Source organism: Ranitomeya variabilis, chromosome 2, assembly GCF_051348905.1.
Source record: "Ranitomeya variabilis isolate aRanVar5 chromosome 2, aRanVar5.hap1, whole genome shotgun sequence".
Taxonomy (NCBI): Eukaryota; Metazoa; Chordata; class Amphibia; order Anura; family Dendrobatidae; genus Ranitomeya; species Ranitomeya variabilis.
Window position 1 is genome coordinate 92,300,148 of NC_135233.1, and position 26,127 is coordinate 92,326,274.

At 51.0% G+C, this 26,127-nt stretch overlaps 1 protein-coding gene across 9 annotated transcripts in view; it reads left to right on the forward strand.

Moving 5' to 3' along the window:
• Window positions 1-1,375: 1,375 nt before the first annotated feature.
• RTN4 (reticulon 4) overlaps window positions 1,376-26,127 on the forward strand; it is a 67,109-nt gene continuing 42,357 nt past the window's right edge. Inside the window, exons 1-4 of one of the 9 annotated variants that reach the window (XM_077282687.1) lie at window positions 1,384-1,920; window positions 14,214-14,249; window positions 21,100-21,159; window positions 23,170-24,441. In XM_077282687.1, coding sequence (XP_077138802.1) covers window positions 1,548-1,920; window positions 14,214-14,249; window positions 21,100-21,159; window positions 23,170-24,441 — 1,741 coding nt within the window. In that variant the 5' untranslated portion in view covers window positions 1,384-1,547. Of the gene's footprint in view, window positions 1,921-14,213; window positions 14,250-21,099; window positions 21,160-22,335; window positions 24,442-26,127 lie in introns of all 9 variants that reach the window. The other 8 variants (XM_077282686.1, XM_077282688.1, XM_077282689.1 and 5 more) reach the window with 8 other exon arrangements.

A 26,127-nucleotide genomic window follows, 5' to 3' on the forward strand; every position in this document is an offset into this window, starting at 1 on the left:
TCAGCCGGGGAGGGGGCTGCTATCCGGAATACGGGGGCTGAGGAGCTGTCAGTCAGCCGGGGAGGGGGCTGCTATCCGGAATACGGGGGCTGAGGAGCTGTCAGTCAGCCGGGGAGGGGGCTGCTATCCGGGATACAGGGGGCTGAGGAGCTGTCAGTCAGTCAGGGAGGGGGCTGCTATCCGGAATACGGGGCTGAGGAGCTGTCAGTCAGCCGGGGAGGGGGCTGCTATCCGGGATATGGGGGCTGAGGAGCTGTCAGTCAGCCGGGGAGGGGGCTGCTATCTGGAATACAGGGACCTGTCAGTCAGCCGGGGAGGGGGTTGCTATCCGGGATACGGGGGCTGAGGAGCTGTCAGTCAGCCGGGGAGGGGGCTGCTATCTGGAATACAGGGACCTGTCAGTCAGCCGGGGAGGGGGCTGCTATCCGGGATACGGGGGCTGAGGAGCTGTCAGTCAGCCGGGGAGGGGGCTGCTGTCCGGGATACAGGGGGCTGAGGAGCTGTCAGTCAGCCGGGGAGGGGGCTGCTATCTGGAATACAGGGACCTGTCAGTCAGCCGGGGAGGGGGCTGCTGTCCGTACTACCGGGGCTGAGGAGCTGTCAGTCAGCCGGGGAGGGGGCTGCTATCCGGAATACCGGGGCTGAGGAGCTGTCAGTCAGCCGGGGAGGGGGCTGCTATCCGGAATACCGGGGACTGAGGAGCTGTCGGTACAGCCTCACACCACAATGCCATTTCCCGCTGCTGAGGCCGCACTTTGGGGTCACACCGGGACCACCCTGCTGATCTTTCAGTGGGTTACACAATTGGTTTCCAGGGGTAAAACCTTCTGACAGGTTCCACTGATCGCCGGACCCCACAGTGCGGACCCCCAGCCATTACCGGGGCCAGACGCCTCCAGCAGCCGCTCAGTCACGATATGCCCGCTCTTATGGTAGACTTCACAGTTCATGTGCTGACACACAATTTGACATTAGGATATCCCCGGTCCTTATGTTCCGGGCACACTGGTCCCTGTGCCCCATGGTCAGGGCCTGGGAGAAGGCCTGTGTCACGGGATGATGACTGGACACTTGGCAGCCGGGGCTTACGGCGCCATCACCCTCCCTGAACATGGAGACACCGGCACAGCCTCCCCTCAGTTGCGGAATGTCTGCGCGTCCGGCAGCAGCAATGAGGAGCAGCGGGTCCTGTCTGTTACCATGACAACCACCATCCTTGCGCGAACTCGTTTCTTCATTGGCTAGGTAAGCCCTGAGGCCCCACCCTCTTAGCTTTCTATTGGTAGAACAGGTCGTCAGTCAAGAGCGTGTAGTCCCGCCCAGTGCCGCGGCTGGTTGGCTCCTGGCAGCCTGGGTGGGGCCGCAGCATCCCCGCCATGTTGAGGCTCCGGGCAGAGTGTGAGTCACCAGGGCGTGGCTGGCGCCTCCTCCTCCCCCCTCTGTATTGTTATCGCTCCGGTCCCCCTGCCGCTCACACACGGGTGGCGCACTTCTCCGTAGCCGGCAGCTCGCATTGTCCAGCCGGTCGTATCCGTCCCGCAGCCGCCATGGAGGACCAGTCCTCGTTTGTAACATCATCTAGCAGCTTTGGGAATGACTCGGACCAGCACCGAGGAGCGGAGGAGGCCAAGCACCGGGTGCAGCCCTGGGATGACATGGACGACGTGCTGGACCTGACCGGGGGAGCGGGGCAGCTGGCTCATCCCACCTTCAAGGTCTCCTTCCCCGGGAAGCCCGCGGTGGCGGAGGATGAAGAGGAGCGGAAGAGCTACTCCGACAGCCTGGAGCCGTCACCCGAGGAAGAGGAGCCCAGCAGCATCGGCAGCGACCTGCCCCCCGCGCCCCTCATCCCCAGCGCCCCCGAGGAGGAGGAGCGGCCGGCCGCACCGCGCAGCGCCCCCTCCAAGGCCGGCTCAGTGGGTAAGATCCTGTGAAGGTCAGATGCCCGAGCATGTGTGTATGTAGCCCATTATATGCCATCCCCAGAGGGGCTGAGTCACCATGCCAGCCTCACCTGCCACTGCCAGGAGTAGAGGGGAAAATGGCTGCTTTCTTCTAAGGAACAGCGCCACCCTTGTCTGCAGGCTGTGCCTGGTATTGCCCCATCCTACAATACCAGACACAATGCATTTACAGGTGCAGCCACTCCCATAGGAATGAATGGAGCTGCAGAGCTTGTGATCAAGCACCGCTCCAGTCACACAGGGAGCTTCAGAGCTCTAATCCGGGGTCAGGGGGGTCTCTGGCTGTTGGACCCCATCGATCGGGAAGTTATCCCCTATTCCATTGATCAGGATAATGTCCAAATTGTAATAATACCTCTTTACATTAACCCCTCGCCCCTGCCTGCTTGGTATTGTGCTCTGCTACAGTGATGAAGATGTGGTATGTGTCCACTGTTCTGCAGCTATTTATGGGGGGGTGGGTACCTTATCGGATGGCTTCCCATTAGCTCATGTCCACCAGTTCTGTATTGTGTGGGCAGAGGAGTCCAGATGTGGCGGACACCAGATACCTCTTCCAGATGAGGCGAGGGCCGTAGACAAGCCTGCCGTGTGCCCACCCACTGGCATGCAGGGTGCTGCCCCCTCACCCTGTGTCTACTCACTATATCTAGCTTTCTACCTTGCCTGCTCATGCGTTTTGGTCTGACGGGTGGAGTGTGGGCAGTGAGTGTGCAGAATAGATGGTGGGGTGGGGACTGATGTGTGCCAGCTGCTGGGAGAGGCCTAATTCATGGCTGGAGAAGTGTTGAGGGGTGGGGTGCGGAGTATCAGGCGACACCCCCCCCCCCCCCCCAATCATGTCCCTCTGGATATCACCATGGCGTACTGGGTATGCAGTAGAAATCTGCGTCACATCGTCCTTCTAGTAACGTGCCATGTCTGGAGTCCTGTGTAGCCGGCATGCTTCTTGTACTATTGATTGTCTTTGTTCTTTATATTTTCTCTTAATATAGAAAGTACGAGTGCAGGAGTTCTGTCTCATCTGAAGGGCAGCAGCCAATGCGCCTGAGACTGGCCTGATGTTTGGGAGGAACTTGTCAAGTATATTGACCCTAAACCACCGCCATGCGGTCACTCAGACGACGGATAGCTTTCTATAGGTGGCACTCCCTGAACTGGGCCTTATTCTGTAAGAAGAACTTTTCTAGATGAGTGGTGTTGCACTGCTGAGGTGCAGCCAGTCCCTAGAATAGGGATTCTGCCCCGCATTTGCATGGAGCGGTGGTCAGGCTTACATGCCACCTCTGTTCATTCTCCATTGGACGGTCCACAGTAGTCGGTGGAGTCGTCAATCTGGATGTGATCTGTTCTTCGGATGGGTAAAAACTACTCTTCGGAACACCTTTTCTAAATGGACAAATAGTTATAAAATAGACCATACGTAGCTGTACAGAGCCAACATGGGGTCCTGGGTCAGGTGGGACGGCACATGGCCGCTGAGGTGTACTGGTCTCTGGTACTTGTCCTGTGTGTTTCTGCAGCTGCCTTGTATAACCAGGATGGCTCCTGAGGGGACCAGGACCACCCCCGTCACTCTCTACAGGTAGTGTGGTCTTCGTTATGCTCTAAGGCCCATTTGAAAGGTGACTTCGTTAGTAAGTTATGAGTCCACTCTTTATTGAGGTCCTCGCACTGTAGGCCACTTTCTCATGGGGTGTCCTATAGCGCTAAACGAGGCTTCCAGACCTCCACTTTCACGTTGCAGACACAACTCCAGTTAGGTGCCTGACACTGACTTTTCCACCTCAGCAATTACCTCTGCTATGAGAGTAAGAAATGATTGTTGGGAAATGTCCATCCTAGTGATGGTTGAGGGATTTACAACTTTCAGGAAAGTGGACCCTCAAAAATAACAAAGCGGGTACTTTCACTCCCCTCTGCTTCTCGGGTATCGGCATTCTGGCTGCAGCGGTGACGTCACGTTGATGGCGTCCGTCACCTCTGTAGCCAATCATAGAGCTCAGCAGCGTGAGCCATCTACAGCTTCTGAGCTCCGTGATTACTTGCTGTGTAGATGCATGCCGTTTTAGGTATGTTAGAGGATTTGGAGTCCACTTTCCCGAAAATGTAAAACCCTATAATACTTTGAAATGCTAAGAATATCCTAAATTGCTCACCAGTCCCCTCTGTAGGTGGTTTTGTTTTCTATCCTACAGCTGTTGGAATAAACCTTTTTTGTATGTTTGTGATGCTGATGTAGTATAGGGCCCAGATTACATTGTGGGGTGTTTGCCTTGGCGGACTCGGTGTGCCCCTCTGACCCAGCACAATATTGCCCGTGTGTCCAGCTGGCAGCAGAGCTTCTCCGCCGATCAGCTTGTCTGATGTGAATACAGCTGCTCCATCGCGGCGGCCGCGCTCACCATCACAAGACCTCGGTGGCACAAACACCGAAATACAATGAGCGCTTGTCTCTCCCAGATTCTTACAGCTTAGCGTGTCATGTTGTCAGATGCGCATTTCTTATTACTCCAAAGGCCGCTCTTCTGCGCTCGGTACCCCGCCTAGATGTGCAGTCAGGTCGCTAATCAGAAATCTATTTCGATGGAAGATACTGACAGATTTGAAGAAATTAGCACTTGTATGGAGCACGGTAATCTCCAGTTTTGACTTGTCAATGGCCACAATGACTAAATATCCCACATGGCCATGGACCACTGTATCTCAGATTTGGCCACTATCATGGCTGCCCTTGTTCGTGCAAGCATAAACCTTCTGTATGTCAATTAGTGGGCTAGTACCCTGTACCCCACCCACTACAACCCCCATTCTTCATTCTGCTACATCGTACTACTGATGTAACTGAGAGGATCACTTCTATAGGGTGTGTGGGGGCCGGTAACGTCACAAGTTCATCAGGCATTGTGCTTCTGGAGACCGGGGCAAGTAATGTCTCTAGATATCGGCTGTGGTCACTACAATAGGGCAGGTGAACGATCGGCCTTACTCGCTATGGCCACGGGTGGTGATGTCACATGTACAAATATCTCCCCCCTCGCTTGTGCAAGTGGTTGGTATTGTGGACCTGTCATTAGGACAAGGGCACGATGCCTGTTGCCTGCTCACGAGTTTCTAGACGTTGAGTTTCCGGCCCCTCTCACCACCCAATACAGAAGCTAGTATGGCCTCATTACCGCTTTAAACTTTGGCACTAGTGTCACGTTTCTGGAGACATTGACTGCCTTGTCCCCGGAGATAGGCCCATCGGTGACATCTTATATATGGCATTGCAGCACTTGGCCCATCTGTAACTGAATATGACATCTCACCGCCATATTCCTTCTGATACAGTTTCCAAGTAAACATTTTAGCTAATGAGTTGGCACGAGGCGGCCTAATGTTTGCTGCACATGACTAACGCTGGCTGAACTTTTGGTGGCCCGGCGTCCTCTGGTTACTCCGGGGTGTTTCTGTACATGACATTAATCCCTTTAGAGAAAGCCTTTTATCATGGCTAATGTGCAGATTTCATACAGTTTCCCAGAGATCCTTCTACTTATGTGAGTGAACAAAGAAAACCCTGTGAAAGGTCGGCGCCTACATTGTCAGGTTACGGAAGCCATTACACCTCCTGCTCTGCTTTTCCTGAAACGGCTGCAACCTCAGGTGCCCATGCACGAACCTCTGCTGAAGCCAGCACCCTAATCTGCTGTCCCGATAGTCCCACAGATGTAGAAGGAAATAAGGTTTGGGGGTAGAGATTTCCAATATACTTACTATTATTGGAGGAGATGAACCGCCAGCGTCTTATACCCCTGCCAGAGAACACTGGTGATGGTAAAATGTATGGCACAAGTGATTATGTGGCTGTACGTGGCACCGCTGCCGGAAATCGGGGAGTACTGAAGCCTGAGAACTGGAACTTTGAGGCTGAGATCAGTAATGTGTATAGTTTAATATTAATTGCATTTCTTGTCCTAGATAATAAAAAAAAAATAAAAAAAATTAAAGACAACCAGTAAATGATCCATACTATCTGGCCCACGGGGATGGGAGACCGGCTCCGTTATTGCTGATTATGTATGTGAAAATCTACTTTAAGATGGCAGCCAGGGGCGAGGTAACTAAAAGAACAGTCACAGAGGTATGACCCCTCCAGCTAGTGACGGGGCTCTCCCTATAACACCTCTGGGGACTGACCTGTCAGTGATGCAGTTCTGTCAGCTATAAATTGATGGAGACATACTTCTGTCACTAGTAATCTGAGTCTCCTGTCCCTGGCCCTCATCTTTTAAGTGTGTTTTCTGCAGCCTTTTAGAGTAAAACCCACATGTCTGCTATGGGTGATCTGTTCCTGGATTTATGCTGCCCATGGCTTGTCAGCATGGACCATCTGACAGGTTACCTTTCAGAACTTTCTAGGTACATTGCCACTTGCCAGTACTTTTGTTTTTCATGCTAGTTTGCAAAGCATGTTTTCTAGACACAGAATTACATCCTGAGGAGTTGGCTGCCATTTTGTGATCCTCATCAATGATCTTCAGTGCAGGATGCATGTCACAGATCTGAAATATGCAGCCTGTGGCTAACTTTGTGCTGAAAGCAGGTTTGTTTTTTTTCCCCCTGGTTTGTGCTCCAACACTTGGTGTATGACACAGCATTTCTTGCCTAGGAACATTGCTTCAGACATGGGGGAGCATGTGGCCTTCATTTTCTGATGTCTGCACCACAGTAGTTGTGTGCCCATGTTGCGGAGCATCTGGGCCAGACGAGCCAGTCCTGAGCCCTGGTATCAAGCGTGTCCTGAGCCCTGTTAAGGTGTTGCATGGGGGGTATGGAGATGGGGGGGGGGGGGGGGGTCAGTGGGTGCTCTCGATCGCTGGCCTGAGATTGCTTGGACCAGGGCTCATCACACTGGGCGAGGGTAACACGCTGTGGCAACAGTGGAGGTACTTACTATACAACAAATATGTAACTGAGGGAAGAACAAAATAGCTTACAAACGAAAAATAACCCCCGTAAAATGGAATACTTTATTCAATGATGTACTAAAAAACCAAACCCCTATCTAATAGGTCAGTATTGAGGGGGCAATAACCCCGACATTCATAGATAAACACCCTATACTGGAACAATACCAGAGATAAATAATATAAATGCCCTATGGAAGTGATATAGCGTTAGTGGTATACAGTATATAGCTAAAAGGGTGTATGGATGTACGTGCACTACCCCTACCGATCAAGCAAATATTTATTTGCGACCCTAGGGTCTCTTCCTACCTAGGTGCGGGGGTTGGCACCCTAAGAAAAAACGAGTGGCGCCCCCGCTCGTACGATGGCTATCCCTGGTCTCCTATAAACTCCCTATAAGGGATAGAGTGTGAAACAGAAGGCCAGGTGGCTGTCAATAACTTGTAAAAATATGTGATACCACTAATACAGCATACCAGGCCCACACCCCGCAATGTGCTGTAAGGTAGGGATAGATATAGAAACTAAATATCACTTGATATAAGATGATAAACTGAAATCATAGGACAAATAATATCTAATGCACATACAAGGTATAACCAGCATAGTAAAGGGCTGACAAGTATACAGTCATAAGAAATACTCATGCCATAGCAAATACTAATGCCATAAAAAGAAATAACCAGAGCAAGCCCCCACCAAATGTACCTGGATATAAATAGATTAATACAATCAGCTCAATAGGGAATGCAGTAAGTAGTAGAGATACATATTAGTAATAGTTATAGTATACTCATCTGCTGCAATAATCAACCCCAGCCGATCATTCATCCAGTAATAGTGGCTCACAAAGTGAATCGGGGCAAAAAAACTCCGCAGAAGTTGAGAGGTTTTCTGCGGAGTTTTTTTGCCCCGATTCACTTTGTGAGCCACTATTACTGGATGAATGATCGGCTGGGGTTGATTATTGCAGCAGATGAGTATACTGTTATGCTGTAATGTCTGTTGTCTGTATAAGTCCCCTCTATAAGTTGTAAAGCGCTGCGGAATATGTTGGCGCTATATAAATAAAATTATTATTATTATTATTATACTATAACTATTACTAATATGTATCTCTACTACTTACTGCATTCCCTATTGAGCTGATTGTATTAATCTATTTATATCCAGGTACATTTGGTGGGGGCTTGTTCTGGTTATTTCTTTTTATGGCATTAGTATTTGCTATGGCATGAGTATTTCTTATGACTGTATACTTGTCAGCCCTTTACTATGCTTGTTATACCTTGTACTAGCTATTGAACCCGTTCTACGCCCGGGTGGCGAGCATTTATATTGGTGTATGGTCTCCATCCTGGTATGTGCTGCTCCCATCTTGCTCTCCCATCCTGTCATGTGCTGCTCCATCCTGCGCCCCCATCCTGTCATGTGCTGCTCCACCGTGTCATGTGCTGCTCCATCCTGCATCCCCATCCTGTCATGTGCTGCTCCATCCTGCGCCCCATCCTGTCATGTGCTGCTCCACCGTGTCATGTGCTGCTCCATCCTGCATCCCCATCCTGTCATGTGCTCCCATCCTGCGCCCCCATCCTATCACGTGCTGCTCCATCCTGCGCCCCCATCATTGCGGGCGGCTGTGCTGAGTGCGGGCGGCTGTGCTGGGTGCGGGCGGCTGTGCTGGGTGCGGGCGGCTGTGCTGGGTGCGGGCGGCTGTGCTGGGTGCGGGCGGCTGTGCTGGGTGCGGGCGGCTGTGCTGGGTGCGGGCGGCTGTGCTGGGTGCGGGCGGCTGTGCTGGGTGCGGGCGGCTGTATGTGGCGCGGCTGTGCGTGGCAGTGCTGGGTGTGGGCGGCTGTGCTGGGTGCGGGCGGCTGTGCTGGGTGCAGCGGCTGTGCGTGGCTGTGGGCGGCTGTGCTGGGTGCGGGCGGCTGTGCTGAGTGCTGCTGGGTGCGGTGGCGCTGCTGGGTGCGGCGGCTGTGTGTGGCTTTGGGCGGCTGCTGTGGGCGTCTGTGCTGGGTGCGGCGGCTGTGCGCGGCTGTGCTGGGTGCGGCGGCTGTGCTGGGTGCGGGCGGCTGTATGTGGCGCGGCTGTGCGTGGCAGTGCTGGGTGTGGGCGGCTGTGCTGGGTGCGGGCGGCTGTGCTAGGTGCAGCGGCTGCGTGGCTGTGGGCGGCTGCTGGGTGCGGGCGGCTGTGCTGGGTGCGGGCGGCTGTGCTGAGTGCTGCTGGGTGCGGTGGCGCTGCTGGGTGCGGCGGCTGTGTGTGGCTTTGGGCGGCTGTGCTGGGTGCGGCGGCTGTGCTGGGTGCGGCGGCTGTGCTGGGTGCGGCGGCTGTGCTGGGTGCGGCGGCTGTGCTGGGTGCGGCGGCTGTGCTGGGTGCGGCGGCTGTGCTGGGTGCGGCGGCTGTGCGTGGCTGTGCTGGGTGCGGGCGGCTGTGCTAGGTGCAGCGGCTGTGGGTGGCTGTGCGTGGCTGTGGGTGGCTGTGCGTGGCTGTGGGTGGCTGTGCGTGGCTGTGGGCGGCTGTGCTGGGTGCGGCGGCTGTGCGTGGCTGTGCTGGGTGCGGTGGCTGTGGACGGCTGTGCTGGGTGCGGCGGCTGTGCGTGGCTGTGCTGGGTGCGGTGGCTGTGGACGGCTGTGCTGGGTGCGGCGGCTGTGCGTGGCTGTGCTGGGTGCGGTGGCTGTGGACGGCTGTGCTGGGTGCGGCGGCTGTGCGTGGCTGTGGGCGGCTGTGCGTGGCTGTGGGCGGCTGTGCGTGGCTGTGCTGGGTGCGGCGGCTGTGCTGGGTGCGGTGGCTGTAGGCGGCTGTGCGTGGCTGTGCTGGGTGCGGCGGCTGTGGACGGCTGTGCTGGGTGCGGTGGCTGTGCTGGGTGCGGCGGCTGTGCGTGGCTGTGGGCGGCTGTGCGTGGCTGTGCTGGGTGCGGCGGCTGTGCGTTGCTGTGGGCGGCTGTGCGCGGCTGTGCTGGGTGCGGCGGCTGTGCTGAGTGCGGCGGCTGTGCTGCGTGCGGCGGCTGTGCGTGGCTGTGCTGGGTGCGGCGGCTGTGCTGGGTGCGGCGGCTGTGCGTGGCTGTAGGCGGCTGTGCGTTGCTGCGGGCGGCTGTGCTAGGTGCAGCGGCTGCGTGGCTGTGGGCGGCTGCTGGGTGCGGGCGGCTGTGCTGGGTGCGGGCGGCTGTGCTGAGTGCTGCTGGGTGCGGTGGCGCTGCTGGGTGCGGCGGCTGTGTGTGGCTTTGGGCGGCTGTGCTGGGTGCGGCGGCTGTGCTGGGTGCGGCGGCTGTGCTGGGTGCGGCGGCTGTGCTGGGTGCGGCGGCTGTGCTGGGTGCGGCGGCTGTGCTGGGTGCGGCGGCTGTGCTGGGTGCGGCGGCTGTGCGTGGCTGTGCTGGGTGCGGGCGGCTGTGCTAGGTGCAGCGGCTGTGGGTGGCTGTGCGTGGCTGTGGGTGGCTGTGCGTGGCTGTGGGTGGCTGTGCGTGGCTGTGGGCGGCTGTGCTGGGTGCGGCGGCTGTGCGTGGCTGTGCTGGGTGCGGTGGCTGTGGACGGCTGTGCTGGGTGCGGCGGCTGTGCGTGGCTGTGCTGGGTGCGGTGGCTGTGGACGGCTGTGCTGGGTGCGGCGGCTGTGCGTGGCTGTGCTGGGTGCGGTGGCTGTGGACGGCTGTGCTGGGTGCGGCGGCTGTGCGTGGCTGTGGGCGGCTGTGCGTGGCTGTGGGCGGCTGTGCGTGGCTGTGCTGGGTGCGGCGGCTGTGCTGGGTGCGGTGGCTGTAGGCGGCTGTGCGTGGCTGTGCTGGGTGCGGCGGCTGTGGACGGCTGTGCTGGGTGCGGTGGCTGTGCTGGGTGCGGCGGCTGTGCGTGGCTGTGGGCGGCTGTGCGTGGCTGTGCTGGGTGCGGCGGCTGTGCGTTGCTGTGGGCGGCTGTGCGCGGCTGTGCTGGGTGCGGCGGCTGTGCTGAGTGCGGCGGCTGTGCTGCGTGCGGCGGCTGTGCGTGGCTGTGCTGGGTGCGGCGGCTGTGCTGGGTGCGGCGGCTGTGCGTGGCTGTAGGCGGCTGTGCGTTGCTGTGGGCGGCTGTGCGTTGCTGTGGGCGGCTGTGCGTTGCTGTGGGCGGCTGTGCGTTGCTGTGGGCGGCTGTGCGTGGCTGTAGGCGGCTGTGCGTTGCTGTGGGCGGCTGTGCGTTGCTGTGGGCGGCTGTGCGTGGCTGTGCTGGGTGCGGCGGCTGTGCTGCGTGCGGCGGCTGTGCGTGGCTGTGCTGGGTGCGGCGGCTGTGCTGGGTGCGGCGGCTGTGCGTGGCTGTGGGTGGCTGTGCTGGGTACGGCGGCTGTGCTGGGTGCGGTGGCTGTGCTGGGTGCGGCGGCTGTGCGTGGCTGTGCTGGGTGCGGTGGCTGTGCTGGGTGCGGCGGCTGTGCTGGGTGCGGCGGCTGTGCTGGGTGCGGCGGCTGTGCTGGGTGCGGTGGCTGTAGGTGCCTGTGCGTGGCTGTGGGCGGCTGTGCGTGGCTGTGCTGGTTGCAGCGGCTGTGCGTGGCTGTAGGCGGCTGTGCTGGGTGCGGCGGCTGTGCTGGGTGTGGTGGGTGCGGCGGCTGTGGGCGGCTGTGCGGCGGCTGTGCTGGGTGCGGCGGCTGTGCTGGGTGCGGCGGCTGTGCTGGGTGCGGCGGCTGTGCGTGGCTGTGGGTGGCTGTGCTGGGTGCGGCGGCTGTGCGTGGCTGTGCTGGGTGCGGCGGCTGTGCGTGGCTGTGCCGGGTGCGGTGGCTGTGCCGGGTGCGGTGGCTGTGCCGGGTGCGGCGGCTGTGCGTGGCTGTGCCGGGTGCGGCGGCTGTGCGTGGCTGTGCCGGGTGCGGCGGCTGTGCGTGGCTGTGCCGGGTGCGGCGGCTGTGCTGGGTGCGGTGACTGTGCGTGGCTGTGGGCGGCTGTGCTGGGTGCAGCGGCTGTGCTGGGTGCGGCGGCTGTGCGTGGCTGTACTGGGTGCGGTGGCTGTGGTGGGTGCGGCGGCTGTGGGTGGCTGTGCTTGGTGCGGCGGCTGTACTGGGTGCGGCGGCTGTGCGTGGCTGTGCTCGGCTGTGCTCGGTGCGGCGGCTGTGCTCGGTGCGGCGGCTGTGCTCGGTGCGGCGGCTGTGCGTGGCTGTGCTGGGTGCGGTGGCTGTAGACGTATGTGGCGTAAGTAACAAATAGCTGTGGCATGAAGTGCCACAGCCTCATGGCACAGCAATTTGTTACTTGCGGAGGGTGAGTATACTTGCCTGTCCCGTTCCACCGACGCCATTCCGGGCCATGAATATCCCCCTGCTCCCGGAATCGGCGCCTGCGCAGTCCGCGCTTTCCGGCGCCATTTTCTTGAAGACACATTGCAGTGTGTCTTCAAGAAAATGGCACCGGAAAGCGCGGACTGCGCAGGCGCCTTTTCCGGCACCAGGAGAACAGATTTTCTGTGTCCTCCTGGTGCCGGAAAAGGCGCCTGCGCAGTCCGCGCTTTCCGGCGCCATTTTCTTGAAGACACACTGCAATGTGTCTTCAAGAAAATGGCGCCGGAAAGCGCGGACTGCGCAGGCGCCGATTCCGGGAGCAGGGGGATATTCATGGCCCGGAATGGCGTCGGTGGAACGGGACAGGTAAGTATACTCACCCTCCGCCTCCTGGCTCGTCCCTGTTTCTCTGTTGGAGATCGCGGTGTGCGTTCAGCGCTTACGCATACCGCGATCTCCTGGGAGCGTTGCTCTGTGGGGTCCAGACTGCGCCGGCGCTTGCGCTTGCGCAGTCTATAAAGGCTTCGGACAGAGTGACGCTCCCAGCGTTATATTATAGATGTGCATTAGATATTATTTGTCCTATGATTTCAGTTTATCATCTTATATCAAGTGATATTTAGTTTCTATATCTATCCCTACCTTACAGCACATTGCGGGGTGTGGGCCTGGTATGCTGTATTAGTGGTATCACATATTTTTACAAGTTATTGACAGCCACCTGGCCTTCTGTTTCACACTCTATCCCTTATAGGGAGTTTATAGGAGACCAGGGATAGCCATCCTACGAGCGGGGGCGCCACTCTCGTTTTTTCTTAGGGTGCCAACCCCCGCACCTAGGTAGGAAGAGACCCTAGGGTCGCAAATAAATATTTGCTTGATCGGTAGGGGTAGTGCACGTACATCCATACACCCTTTTAGCTATATACTGTATACCACTAACGCTATATCACTTCCATAGGGCATTTATATTATTTATCTCTGGTATTGTTCCAGTATAGGGTGTTTATCTATGAATGTCGGGGTTATTGCCCCCTCAATACTGACCTATTAGATAGGGGTTTGGTTTTTTAGTACATCATTGAATAAAGTATTCCATTTTACGGGGGTTATTTTTCGTTTGTAAGCAACAGTGGAGGTAACTACAAGCTTGGGAAGCTGACACAGCAGTGAGGTTGGTGGCCTGTTTGTCCCAACCTAGATTCTTCAAACATATCCTTAAGGCTCAGGTGACCGGTGGGTCCAAATCCTGGCTTCCCCAAAGTTATCAAGGGGTTCAGTGATGGTTAATGGATCAGATCTGTATTGTTTCAGCTGGGGCCGTGGACCCCTAAGCTGGCATCCTGTAGAATGTCAAATCTGTGTCCCTCGTGATGGAGCCATGATGTCCTGGCTGCTGTTCTCCAGAGTGTTCCTGGCTGTGATTTTGTAATGAGGCTCTGATTCTTTCAGAAGGCTAGAAAATCCCTTTTTATTCCCACTTCTGTGGTTCAGATCATGAAGGTGGGATGAGTTTAACTCTCATTGTTTGAACATTTAATCAATCTTCATAGTTCATCATTTTCTGTTTTGTAGGACAACAAAGTAGCTCTCCTTTTTGCAATGTGTAACCAACATATTAACAAACATCTATTTTTCAATTACTTTGCGTCCCTGTCATCCATGATATCGGTCAATAAGGTACAACAAACATCAACTCAAAAGTCAACAATAAAGGCACATACGAACAATAGTATGTTTCTTGACCAACCAACGATAAACACAAACTCAAGTCAATATAAAGATAATGTCTCCTAGCCTACTGAATTTACGTCTGGAAAATTAAGATTAAATGCTATCGTCACAGGGGGCTTCTTCAGTAGTAGGGGAGTGTAGGGGCTATTTTGGAGTAGTTGACGCCTGGGCTCATACATTCATGTTTAATGCTACACCTCCGCTCTCATGTTCCCAGCGTACGCACAGACATTATATGCATTAGCCGGGCGGTGGCGTTCATACTAAATCACGGCTTTAGGGCTCAGTGTCTGCTTTCACCCTCATTTGGCTGTTGTCTGACTTGCATCTTCTATTTTGTTTCCAGGGCATACATTTTTAGCACAATATCTTCGAGGAGAAGGTAAAGTGGAGATAATGACAATATTGCTGATCATCCATAATTATGTCCTACAATACAATCACTTTATTGGCCATTAAAGCTAAAATACAAGGACATTTCTCATGAACTGGGAGCTACGCCATTGGAGCTTGTACCAGTGAACGGGATGCGGTGAGGAGACTTCCTCTCCTATTTCAGCCCTCCATCAGGAAGGACCCTTCAAGTACGAAGGGCAGTGCAACTGCGCATGTCTGGAAACAACCTTACAGCGCAGGCGCCGGGGACGATAATGCAGCAAGAGGAGGCGGCGCGCTCAGCTCCGGAGTGACGGCTGTGCTGCGTCTAATTAGGGAGGAAAGTCCCGCCCCCGGGACGATTTCAGGGTATGTAGGGGCACATTTTATAAGTGTTTGTTTATTTCAGCGTGTGCAGGCCTTTGTAACTAAAAAGCCAACTTGTCAGAATGCAGCATTAGTGCTGCACAAGGTGGCTCTTTTAGTTAAACGTCTGGGGGGAGGGGTGATGGGTTCCCTTTAAGTCCCTGTTAAAATCTGTTTCATGGCTTACATTCATAGCGCAAACCGTGGTGCAGTTCTTGTACCACTAGCCCCTATTGACTTATATTGGGGTTGGCGGGGTTTTGTCATGGGGTCTGCAGATTTGATGAGGCTTTTCCTTTGATCAGATCAGTTAGACTATGCAAGGGAGATTTCCGAACAAGCATCTGATCCAAACGTTATCTCGGTGAAGGACTAAGGCCCCCTTGACCCTCACCAATGGATCTTTTACTATGTTTTACTGGGATCCCAGTGACTCAATGTGCGGCCACCTGTTAAGTAACAGAAGTAGGTTTAAAGAAAACACCACTGGTACAACCTGTCACTAATCTCCCCCCCCCCCCCCCCCCCCCCAACCCAAGAGAATGCTCTTCACATCTGACAGATAAGTTTTTAATAAATCTCAAGGAATCGTAAAGGATCTTGTTGACCAGGGCCCTGTTCACATCAGTGTCAGATTCCTTTAGCAATGGAAACTGACAGTTAAATCTACAGCTACCGTGGGAGGATCTGCCAGAAGAATGTGCTGGTCATGCAGGCTCCATGACACAGATGTGAGCATAGATATGAATCGGCCATCTGTAGAGCAGCGTGGATTCCCCTGCCCACCCTGCGAGCCGTCCACCATAAGTTTCTACAGATGTGGTGCAGTCACTGGAGCTGATGGCACGTTATATATGTGGTTTACCTGCCACAGGCTCCAAAGGATAATAATAATAAAGGATAAGGATAATTGTCACACTGCATTTATCTGGTAGTGGCAATAACCATAGACTACGAGAATGAAGAGAGGAAAAAAAAAAAAACCCAAAAAACTGAGTATTATAAGAAGTCTTTAGCTTGTATTTTAGGATTAATGGCCTTTTTTATGTAATCTTTACAGAATCTAAGGGCTGAAATCTTCTGGATAAATTTGCTGTGCATTTGGCACAGCCGTTCTGGTACATGTGGGAGGTAATTACTGGCAATCTGACAAATTTTGTCCTGCTTGTGATTTTGCTGATTCAACCCCCCCTTTAAAGCCTTGGTTAGAATTTCCTTCATTTAAGAAAGCAAATCTGATATGCAGAAATGGTGCGTTCTGGTGAAATCATTAGTATCGCATTATATGGAGGAATCTGATAGCGGATTTCTAGAGAGCTGAACTGACGTGATTGTACCTGGATCTAGCATCCTGTTATCTCACAGGTGAAAGTTCACCATGTCCTGTGTCCGGTCACCTCTGAGCACTGGTCATCGTATCGACTGGTCATCCACAGCTACCTGGTCCTCTTATGTCACGCTACAAATATAAGAAAAACTAGATGGCAGCCCGATTCTAACGCATCGGGTATTCTAGAATATGTATGTAGTTTATTTATGAAGATTTTAGAATAATACATTGAATACACAGGATTCGGCCAGCTGCGACCGATTAGCGAAACGTGGTTCAAATTCCGCCAAAATTCGCAGCCGGTCTGCGCCTGTCGCTGATTGTTCGCGGCCGGCCATGTAGTATATACCAGGCCACGGAGTGTATAGCACAGGCCATGCGGTGCATTGCACAGCCCACATATTATATAGCAATGTGGGCATCATATCATAAAAAAAAATGAAAGTAAAAAAATTAGTTACATACTCCCCTTCCGTTGGCCCCAGATCCAGGCGAAGCGGTAACCGACGCTCCTCACGCGCTCCGGTCCCAAGAGTGCATTGCGGTCTCGCGAGTTGATGACGTAGCGGTCTCGCGAGATCGCTACGTCATCATGTCGCGAGACCGCAATGCGAGGAGCGGGAAAGGCTGATTCTGGATCCGAGGGGCCGATGGACGGTGAGTATATAACTATTTTTGTTTTACTATTTTTAGCCTTAGATCTTTTAACTATTGATGCCACATAGGCAGCATCAATAGTAAAAAGTTGGTCACACAGGGTTAATGGCAGCGGTAACGGAGTGCATTACACCGCGGCACAACGCGGTCCGTTACCGCTGCCATTAACCCTGTGTGAGCGCTGACTGGAGGGGAGTATGGAGCGGGCACTGACTGCGGGGAGGAAGGAGCGGCCATTTTGCCGCCTGACTGTGCCCGTCGCTGATTGGTCGTGGCCGTTTTGCCACGACCAATCAATCAGCGACTTGGATTTCCATGACAGACAGAGGCTGCGACCAATGAATATCCGTGACAGAAAGACAGACAGACGGAAGTGACCCTTAGACAATTATATAGTAGATGGATGCCTGCAAATCTTTGCCGTTGGCATTTGTTTTTTTCCATGACTTGACTGTTTTTGAGGCATCGGGTTTTGTGGGGCATATACTTTGTTTTTTTTTTTTTTTTTTTTTTTTTTTTTTGAGCAGCCATAGAGAGTTGTAACAAGCCCAGAGGGGATTGGTATGTAATATCGGTGAGTGCTAGTTTTTAAGTTAGTGCGACAAAGCGCATGGGACATAAGTAATAATGTTATGTAATTGCAGGCAAAATGCCCAACAGTTACATCCCATGCCTCGCAAGATGTTCGCTCCTCACGTTCTCCATTTGGCCAGCCAAGACCACCATGATTCTTCTTCAGTCCATGACTCCTCTTTACCCATTTTATTACTTTCAGCTGCTTTTTTTTTTTTTTTTTTTTTTCCCCAGTGTTTTCCTGCTGTGCTCCCCAACACCCTATAATTCTGTCACCATTATCTATGTTGAATGCGAATTGTTAAAAAATAATAATAATAAAAAAAAATGTTGCAATGCCGTTAGTTTCCCAGAAACAATACTACCATACACTTACCTCCTTCTACTATAATGGTGTCAAATTGTACAAAGTGCCCCTGACAGTAAGTATCTGAAATAATAATTGTTAAGCAGATGTTCCCTTAAGGCTACGTTCACATTTGCGGTCGGCGCCGCAGCGTCGGGCGCCGCAGCGTCGCCGCATGCGTCATGCTCCCCTATATTTAACATGGGGGCACATGGACATGCGTCGCACTTGCGTTTTGCGCCGCATGCGTCCCTGCGGCGCCCGCGTCCGGGCGCAGAGGACGCAGCAAGTTGCATTTTTGCTGCGTCCAAAATCAATGAAAAAAAGGACGCATGCGGCGCAAAACGCAGCGTTGTGCATGCGTTTTGCTGCGTTTTCGTGTGCGTTGCGGCGCCGACGCTGCGGCGCACAACGCAAATGTGAACGTACCCTTAGTCAGTAATAGTGCCACGTAATAACTTTACCAACCAGAGTTCCTCCTAATCGTACATTCGATGTCCCCCTCACCCCCTCCAAATAATTGTGTGGAGGAACTGTGCGTCCATTTCCTGCCTGTGCGTCCATGTTGGGGGTTGTAATGAGTTGACGTCCTGTGTGACATGATGGGTGTTTCCAGCCTTTCCTCACAATACATCCTATAGTCTGCGTCCTCTTGTCCGTGGTTGTCCAGTTCCCATAGTCCACGTCCTCTTGCCTGTGGTTGTCCAGTTTGTCTTCTTGTGAGACTTCTGCTATCTCCTTCAGTATAAGTTGTGTAATATGGTGATTTTCGGATTATGTAACAGCAGTCACACATCGCCCCTAGTCCTATGAGATGACACCATTGTACTTTCTAACATCTCTGACAATGGCCTCTGTTGTGTGCAAAGAAATGGCCAAATCTACAATAAATCACAAGTGAAATGTGGCCCATGGCAGCTGTCCGATTACTAAGCCATTTCCATTTATTTCTTGCTGCTTTTTTACACCACGTTCCCCACAACCATCTGACATGGGCCCTGCTGCTCTGTTCTTGACCCTCCTGTGGTGGTCCTTAAAGGGAACCTGCCAGGAGGAATTTACTAATGGTAGTGATATGGCTGTATAGGCCTGATGTGAAAAAGTATACTTTGTGCATATCCAATGTCCCAGTGCGGAGAAACCTGGCTTAGAAGCCCTTTGCGAGACATCAAATATCTACCAAAAATGCAAACATTTTTATGGATGGACAAGGCCCAATACACAATTCTACAAGTAAAGCCTCCCTGGTAGCTCAAGTGTATATATTTTTGGGGACTTTTACAGGGTTGTGCTGTGAAAACATGGTGCGGACTTCACACCATAAATCTACCAAGTCTGGCCTTAAAGGAAACCTGCCAGATGTGAGCTGACAGGTCCACGGCTCGCATGAATTGGACACGGGCTGTGTTATTGCAGTCATCTGTTATATTCTAAAATACTGCAGTGTTCCAGAGAAAACCTATTTTGAAAAGCCGTAATGGGGACCATGCATCTCAGATGACCTGTCTGAGGCCGGTCCATGCGGATTCTTCTCACCCTGCTTCTCAGACTGACGGGTCTCTCCCAATATGTTCATATAATCACATTTTCAAAGTGTTTTCTCCAGGACTGGGTGTCTGATTAGAAACCTATTACCGGACAAGTATTGACTTGGATACGTTCTCTATTTCCATCTTGATCGCTCTCCATATGATGAAGTAAATTGCTTGTAAGTGGCCACACAGGTTTATTTCATGTTTAGCTCCCCTTGTTGCTCAGCTTGTGGCCTTTATAAAGCAGAAGTGGAAATGCGACAGTCTCATTTCTGTACTTAGTTTTGGAAACTTCTGCTCAAATCTAACGGAAAGAGGGAACTGCAGTATTGTTGTATTTCATGCTTGTACATGATGAGGAAAGGATGAATCACCGTACCGGACGTGGAGTCCTACAGATGGGGCATTCCTTCTGTCATGTGCTTAGTGTCACTTGCCCACTAATTTTTTTTCTAAAGTTATAGTAGACTGGCTACTGGTTGTCCCTTGGTTGCCACAAGGCATTTTGCGCCAGTAGAAAGTGTCACTTCTGCAATCCTGAACTTTCCTACACTATACAGATGCCTATAAGGTTAGTGTGGCACTGTTACTACAGCATACACAGTGTTAATGTGTGGGCGATCCACACGCCACGGTACAGATATGCGGGCATATTGTCTGCCATATTAATTTCAGGGCTCGTTCATGCGTCCAATTTTTGCATCAGTCCTGTTTTTCAGATTGCACTAGTATCTGTGATGGTCTATGAGGCCATTCACATGTCCGCATTTTTATTTTTTCTTCTATAGCCTTTCTACTTCGGACTGAAAGATCCGCAAAAAAAAAAATCTGAGATTTACCTGATGCTGAGGGTCGGATCAAAATCGGCAGTGCAAGTCAGTGGGTCTGTGAAAAAATGGCCCCAACTCGGAGGACATCTGGGTGTGGCTCAATTGTCAGACTGTAAGAATAGAGAAGGTGGAGACATTTTTTATTTTTTTTTTAAATGTCTTCACATCTGTGGAATCATTAGATGTGACTGAGCCCCAACTTGGAGTTAAAATGCATTGGACACAATTTTTGTGTTCAGTTGTGCAAGGTACAAAATGAAACCACTCTATATGGCTGTGTCTTTGAGAATGACGCTCTTATCCAGACCTGGTTTTCTATGTTTTTCAATTTTGGTAATATTTGCACAAATTGGCCATCTTCTGAAGAGACCGCCCTTTTAGGAGCTCCTTGTTCAATGCAGTTTTGTATGGCCATCTTAAAGAGGTCTCGCTGTACATGAGAAATTGGTGCTCGTTGCAATCTCTCGACCATCAGTCTGCGAGAGAGTCTCAGGATGCTGTCATGTCCCGGAAGAAGGTGGCAGCAGGCCAATCTCGGCTGCTCTGAGGCATGGAGAAAAGCGTCCTGGGGACAGGAGAAACCGCACACCAGTGCTTAAATCAATAGCATTAGATCTGTGATATAAGGTTACAATATATTAACCATAGAAATCATACTATAAAATAAAAGGCAAAGTCAGCTCTTGCATGTGCTCAAAATGCTCTTGGCGTGGGAAGGACTGTGCCTGCTTCTTCACATTACTTCTGATCGGATATGGTGCAATCTAGAATTCCTAACATATTAATGTACAGGAAGGGGTGAGTGTCTCATGACTGGGAATGTATGAAGTGTTTGAGTCAAAATCCCCAAAACTCAGGTGTGACTGCATATTCCTACCTCATCGTAAAGGTAACATTGGGGAGATTAGTATTAGACTGCACAACTGCATTTTTATTACTTATAAAAACGATCCCCACAGCACAATTTTGCATGACAACCACCTGTGGCGCCCAATGGACCCTCCATATTGGAGTCCGTCATGACTTTGGTGTTTCTGGTAGGAAGGATATGGCTGTATGCTATGCTTTATTCCCCCACTCCCATTAAAATGCAGTCACATGATTTTTATTTTTTTGATTGACATGCACTTTCTAGATTGTGATTGTGATATTCTACATCCTTTCTCTCTTCGTTGCGGAGCGTTGTGTGTAATTCTTCTGAGGTCTTTGTATTTGTTTTTCAGATGTGAACCTCTTTCCTATTCCTGCTTCATCTGTACCTCTGATGCACTCCTCCTCTTCAGGCAAGTTCTGTACTTCATGCCACTAACATTCTTGCTCTATAGCTGAAGGTGTAGATAAGCTTTCTATTCTCTAACTACATCCATGTGTACTGCTCACCACAGATCTTAGAACAGATGCACGTGTTGCAGCTTACACTGCGGCTCTTTGTCACCTTCAATACTATAAAGCCGCTCTTCATAAAGTGTCTACACTTGTAGGAAAGGCAATCGTCTGATCACCACACCCCTGACGCCCCATCCAAGAGTTGCTATCATAGGAAGGGCTCAACTGGGCAGACTTCTGTCCTTGTGTGGTCTCTGCAGGGCCCATTCCCCCATGACATCTGTATTTCCCAGTAGGGCATAATGACATGGGTTGTGTTGACATCCCCTTTCACAGGGTGTGGTTTCAGGGCCCATATGTCACAACATCTTTTTTTCAAATTTTAGCCTACAACTCTTCCTTAGCAATCATTGCTTTAGTTCGTTCATATGCCAATGGTAAAACATCCGTAAAACCACAACGTCAGACCTTTTTCATGGTAAAAATTTAGACTCACGAGTCGTACAACTGATGTATATATGTAAACTCATGCATGCATAAGTGATAGGGGCCTATTGTAAAAAGTCATACTGCAGTATTCTATACAGTTGAAGGTACAAAAAAAACCATACAACCTCCCCCACTTGGGTTACTCAGGGCCTGCGTACATTGAACATTGGGGGGGGGGGGGGGGTGAATACTTGCATAGATGTGAAAAATATCTAAAGGGCTCCAAATATCCATAACGCGTTATATTGTTTACCAGGAGATTAGTGAAGGAGCATTTATGTAACTTACTGTTTCCCAAACTCCAGTCCTTGCATCCCAATATATCATCATGTTTTCAGGATTCCACTAGTGCTACACAGATGATGGAATAATTACCATATCCAGGCATCAGAAATTGCCACAGGGTCTCTCACCTGTGCAATACAAAGGAAATCCCGACATGATGTGTTGGTGGCCCTAAGGACTGGAGTTTAGGAACCAGTGATGTAACTCATTGGTAAAATCTGTGGTGACTGGTGCTGATCCGTTAGACATTGACATCATCTCGGTCTTTTCTCTTGCCTGTTGAGATTACTGTGACATACCGTAACTTGCTTCTGTCTGCTACTGAACTCTTTTTTTTCCTCTTCTGTTCGTTGTCACAGACATTGTAATGGATGTAATGGATTTCCAGCAGCCTTCTAGTACTATGCCTGCTGACCAAGAGAAGCTTCCGTCTTTGCTGCTTGAGTCTGCTCCTTTCTTTCATTCTTTGCCTCCTCTTTCTGCCAATTCTTCCAAAGAGCAGCTTGTCGGGTTTTCTGCTGACTCCACTACACCAGAAGCTCTTAAAGATCCCATTAGTGATGCGGTACATTCAATGTCAAGAAACATAGATGATTTCCCTGTAGTAGAGAAGTTGAGTAGTGGCAGGGAATGTTATTTCGCAGAAGTCACCGACCACAAAGACAAAATGGAAGACCTTTTCTTTTCTGAGAGAGGTCATGCTATCGAACACCCGACATTTATTCCTGAAGTTGCTTCTGCAGACCCCACAAGATTATTTGGCCAGTCTGCTAAAGAGATGTTTTCAGGAATGCTTAAATCTGTTGGGCCACCTCATGAAGAGTTTACAGATCTCAAAGAAGGTGTTGATGAACAGTATGTGGATTTTAAGCCTTTTGCAAGCACAGGGGGCCATGATGTTAAATTTGCACCAAAAGCTGCTTCTGTAGACCTTAAAAGCAACATTGCTGTGTTGAGTTTTGAACCAACTATAAAATTAGAAGAAAAATATAATGAAGAAATGGATGTAGATATATCAGATGATATTTCTCCAGCCTCGCCTGAGGCAACATCAGATTCCTCAAATTATGAAATGTTTGCTCCTTTACAGCAGACAAATCCATTTGCGTTTGGTGGAAATCAAGTGTCTGACAACATAACTGATGAGAAAAAAATGGAAGAACGTAAATCTTATGTCCCTTCTTCTCGTCTAGGTTCTAATGTTGCAACGGTTAACCCATTCCTTGTTGACCAAGACGTCGACTATGTCACGACTAATGTTGTCCATGAAAGTGCTGCGAGCAAACCTGAAGGGCTTACTCCAGATATCGTACAAGAGGCATATGAAAGTGAAGTTTATGACATTGGTGTGCTTAAACTCTCCTATGAACCAAAAATTGATTTGGTCCAAACTGCTGCTAAAGTTTCACAAGAAAATGTCAGTCCTTCAGTACAGAATGTGGCACTGTTTGAGGATGCAGATACGGTTTCTTCACCGGTTTTGCCTGACATTGTCATGGAAGCTCCCCTCACATCTGCTTCTGTTGGTCTTGATGCTGTGGCCCCTCGGCCTGACGTCTCACCTGTTGGGCGCATAACCCCTGTGAATGAAGAAAAACTAAAGTTTGAGTCTGAGAAGCCACCTTCTTACGAAGAAGCTATCAATAAAGCAAGCTCAAAGGCACAGGAACAAGTTCCCGTCCATGTGGAAGCTGTAAAGGAGACATCAGTAGAAGAGCTAGAAACATCATACATATCCATAGCGTGTGACCTCGTGAAGGAAACCATACCAGAGCAGGTGGCTACTGATTTCTCAAAGGCATTAAAGAGCGAGTTTGATTCTCAGTTTGCCTCACACTTTGATGAAAGCTCCCCGGAGTCTGAGCAAAGCGAACCTTCATACAAGCTCTGGGAAGCTGAAGTGATTTCTAAGGAAGCTGCTAATCCAATGTTGGGTACTGAACAGAACATTGCCTCAGAAAAGGAACAGATAAGTGATACAAAATGGAAGGAGCCTTCACCGGTTAAGTCATACCTAGAGTCCTACATCTCTGAGAAAGTGTCTGATATTGTAGCAGAGGAACCAATTGCCCAGATATCGAAACCAGAAAAGCATCTCCAAATGGAAGAATTTGAAACAGATGATAACTTTAAAGACTTTGAGATTCCACCCACTATTGCGCCTATTAAAGAGATTTCCGCACCTTCTAGAGATGAACACTTAGTTATTAAGGCACCGAAATGGGTGGAAGACAAGATCCTGAAGGAACAGCCTAAGGTGAAGGAAGACGTGTTTGTGAAGGAGAAAACAAAAGAAAGTTATGATAATATAGTGGACTTCAGCAAAGCAGGGTCTGATCCCTTCATCATTGAAAAACCTGTTTCTAAGCCTCTGATACCGGCAAAAGAAACCAGTGTTGGCAGTAAAGATAAGGAGGGCTCTCCAGCTACTGTTCCTCCAGCATCTGGCAAATTCCAGAATTCAGGTAATGATTTGCATGTTCTGCCAGTCTACAGGCTTAGTTAATAATTTACTAACACTGTGCATGTGTCTCTAGATTTCCTCTCCACCATACCTTTTTTAAAGGGACTGTCGGCACAGGATGGCTGTTCAAGCTAAGTCCCTCCTCTGTGCTTCACTGTGTGGCCAATCATCTATATACACCTTCCCACCTGCTTATTTTCCTTCCATCTCCACCCCATCTTTGATTCACAGCTCTGGCTTCATAGGGCCAAGAAGGGTGGAGATTAGTGATGAGTAGGGTTGAGCGACTTTTATTTTTATAGGATCGGGTCGGGTTTCACGAAACCAGACTTTCTCAAAAGTCGGGTCGAGCGAAATCGGGCGATCCTATAAAAAAGTTGGGGTCGGCCGAAACACGAAACCCAATGCAGTGCAATGGGATACTATGGTTCCCAAGGTCTGAAGGAGAGGAAACTCTCCTTCAGGCCCTGGGATCCATATTAATGTGTAAAATAAAGAATTAAAATATAAAATATTGATATACTCACCCGTCCGGAGGCCCCTGGACATCACCTCTGGTAACCGGCAGCCTTCTTTGCTTAAAATGAGCGCGTTCAGGGCCTTCCATGACGTCACGGCTTCTGATTGGTCGCGTGCCGCTCATGTGACCGCCACGCGACCAATCACAAGCCGTGACGTAATTCTCAGGTCCTAAATTCCTAATTCTAGGAATTTAGGACCTGAGAATTACGTCACGGCTTGTGATTGGCCGCGTGGCGGTCACATGGGCGGCCGCGACCAATCACAAGCCGTGACGTCATCTAAGGCCCTGAACGCGCTCATTCTTAGGAAGGAAGGCTGCCGGTTACCAGCGGCGATGTCCAGGGGCCTCCGGAGAGGTGAGTATATCAATATTTTATATTTTAATTCTTTATTTTACACTTAAATGTGGATTCCGATACCGATATCGCAAACATATCGGAACTCGGTATCGGAATTCCGATACCAGATTCAGAAGATCGCCGACCTCATGGCCGAACCCACACAGGGGTCGGGTTTCATGAAACCCGACTTTGCCAAAAGTCGGCGACTTCTGAAAATGGCCGACCCGTTTCGCTCAACCCTAGTGATGAGCAAACGTGCTCGGGTAAGGTGCTATCCAAGCATTCTCTGGTGTTAACCAAGTGTCTTCGGTGTGCTTAAAAAATGTTCGAGTCCTCGCGCCCACATGTCTCACGGCTATTCAACAGCTGCAACATATGCAGGGATTGTCTAACAAAAGGGCAATTCCTGCATGTGTTGCGGCTATTGAACAGCCACGAGACATGCAGCCGCGGGGACTTGAACATATTTTTGAGCATGCCAAAGACTGTTAGCACATGAGCATGCTTCAATAACACCAAGTCCGGGCATGTTTGCTCATCACTTGTGGAGATAGATGGAAACCTAGCAGATTAGAAAGTGTTTATACATGAAGCACCAAGTCCCTGTACTCGGTCTCAACAGTCATTCTGTGCTTAGTCGCTTTTTTTTTTTTTTTTTTTGGGAGGCCTCTTCTGATCTACCTGTAAAACACTGGGCTGGGTCTCTTCGTACTTTGTTCTATTTTCATGCTGGTCTTCAGGGAAAACAGTTGTCTATGTTGATGGAGCTTGTTGTTTGTCCCAAGGCTCTCTATAAACACGGACAGTGTTGCGTTATGGCTGCC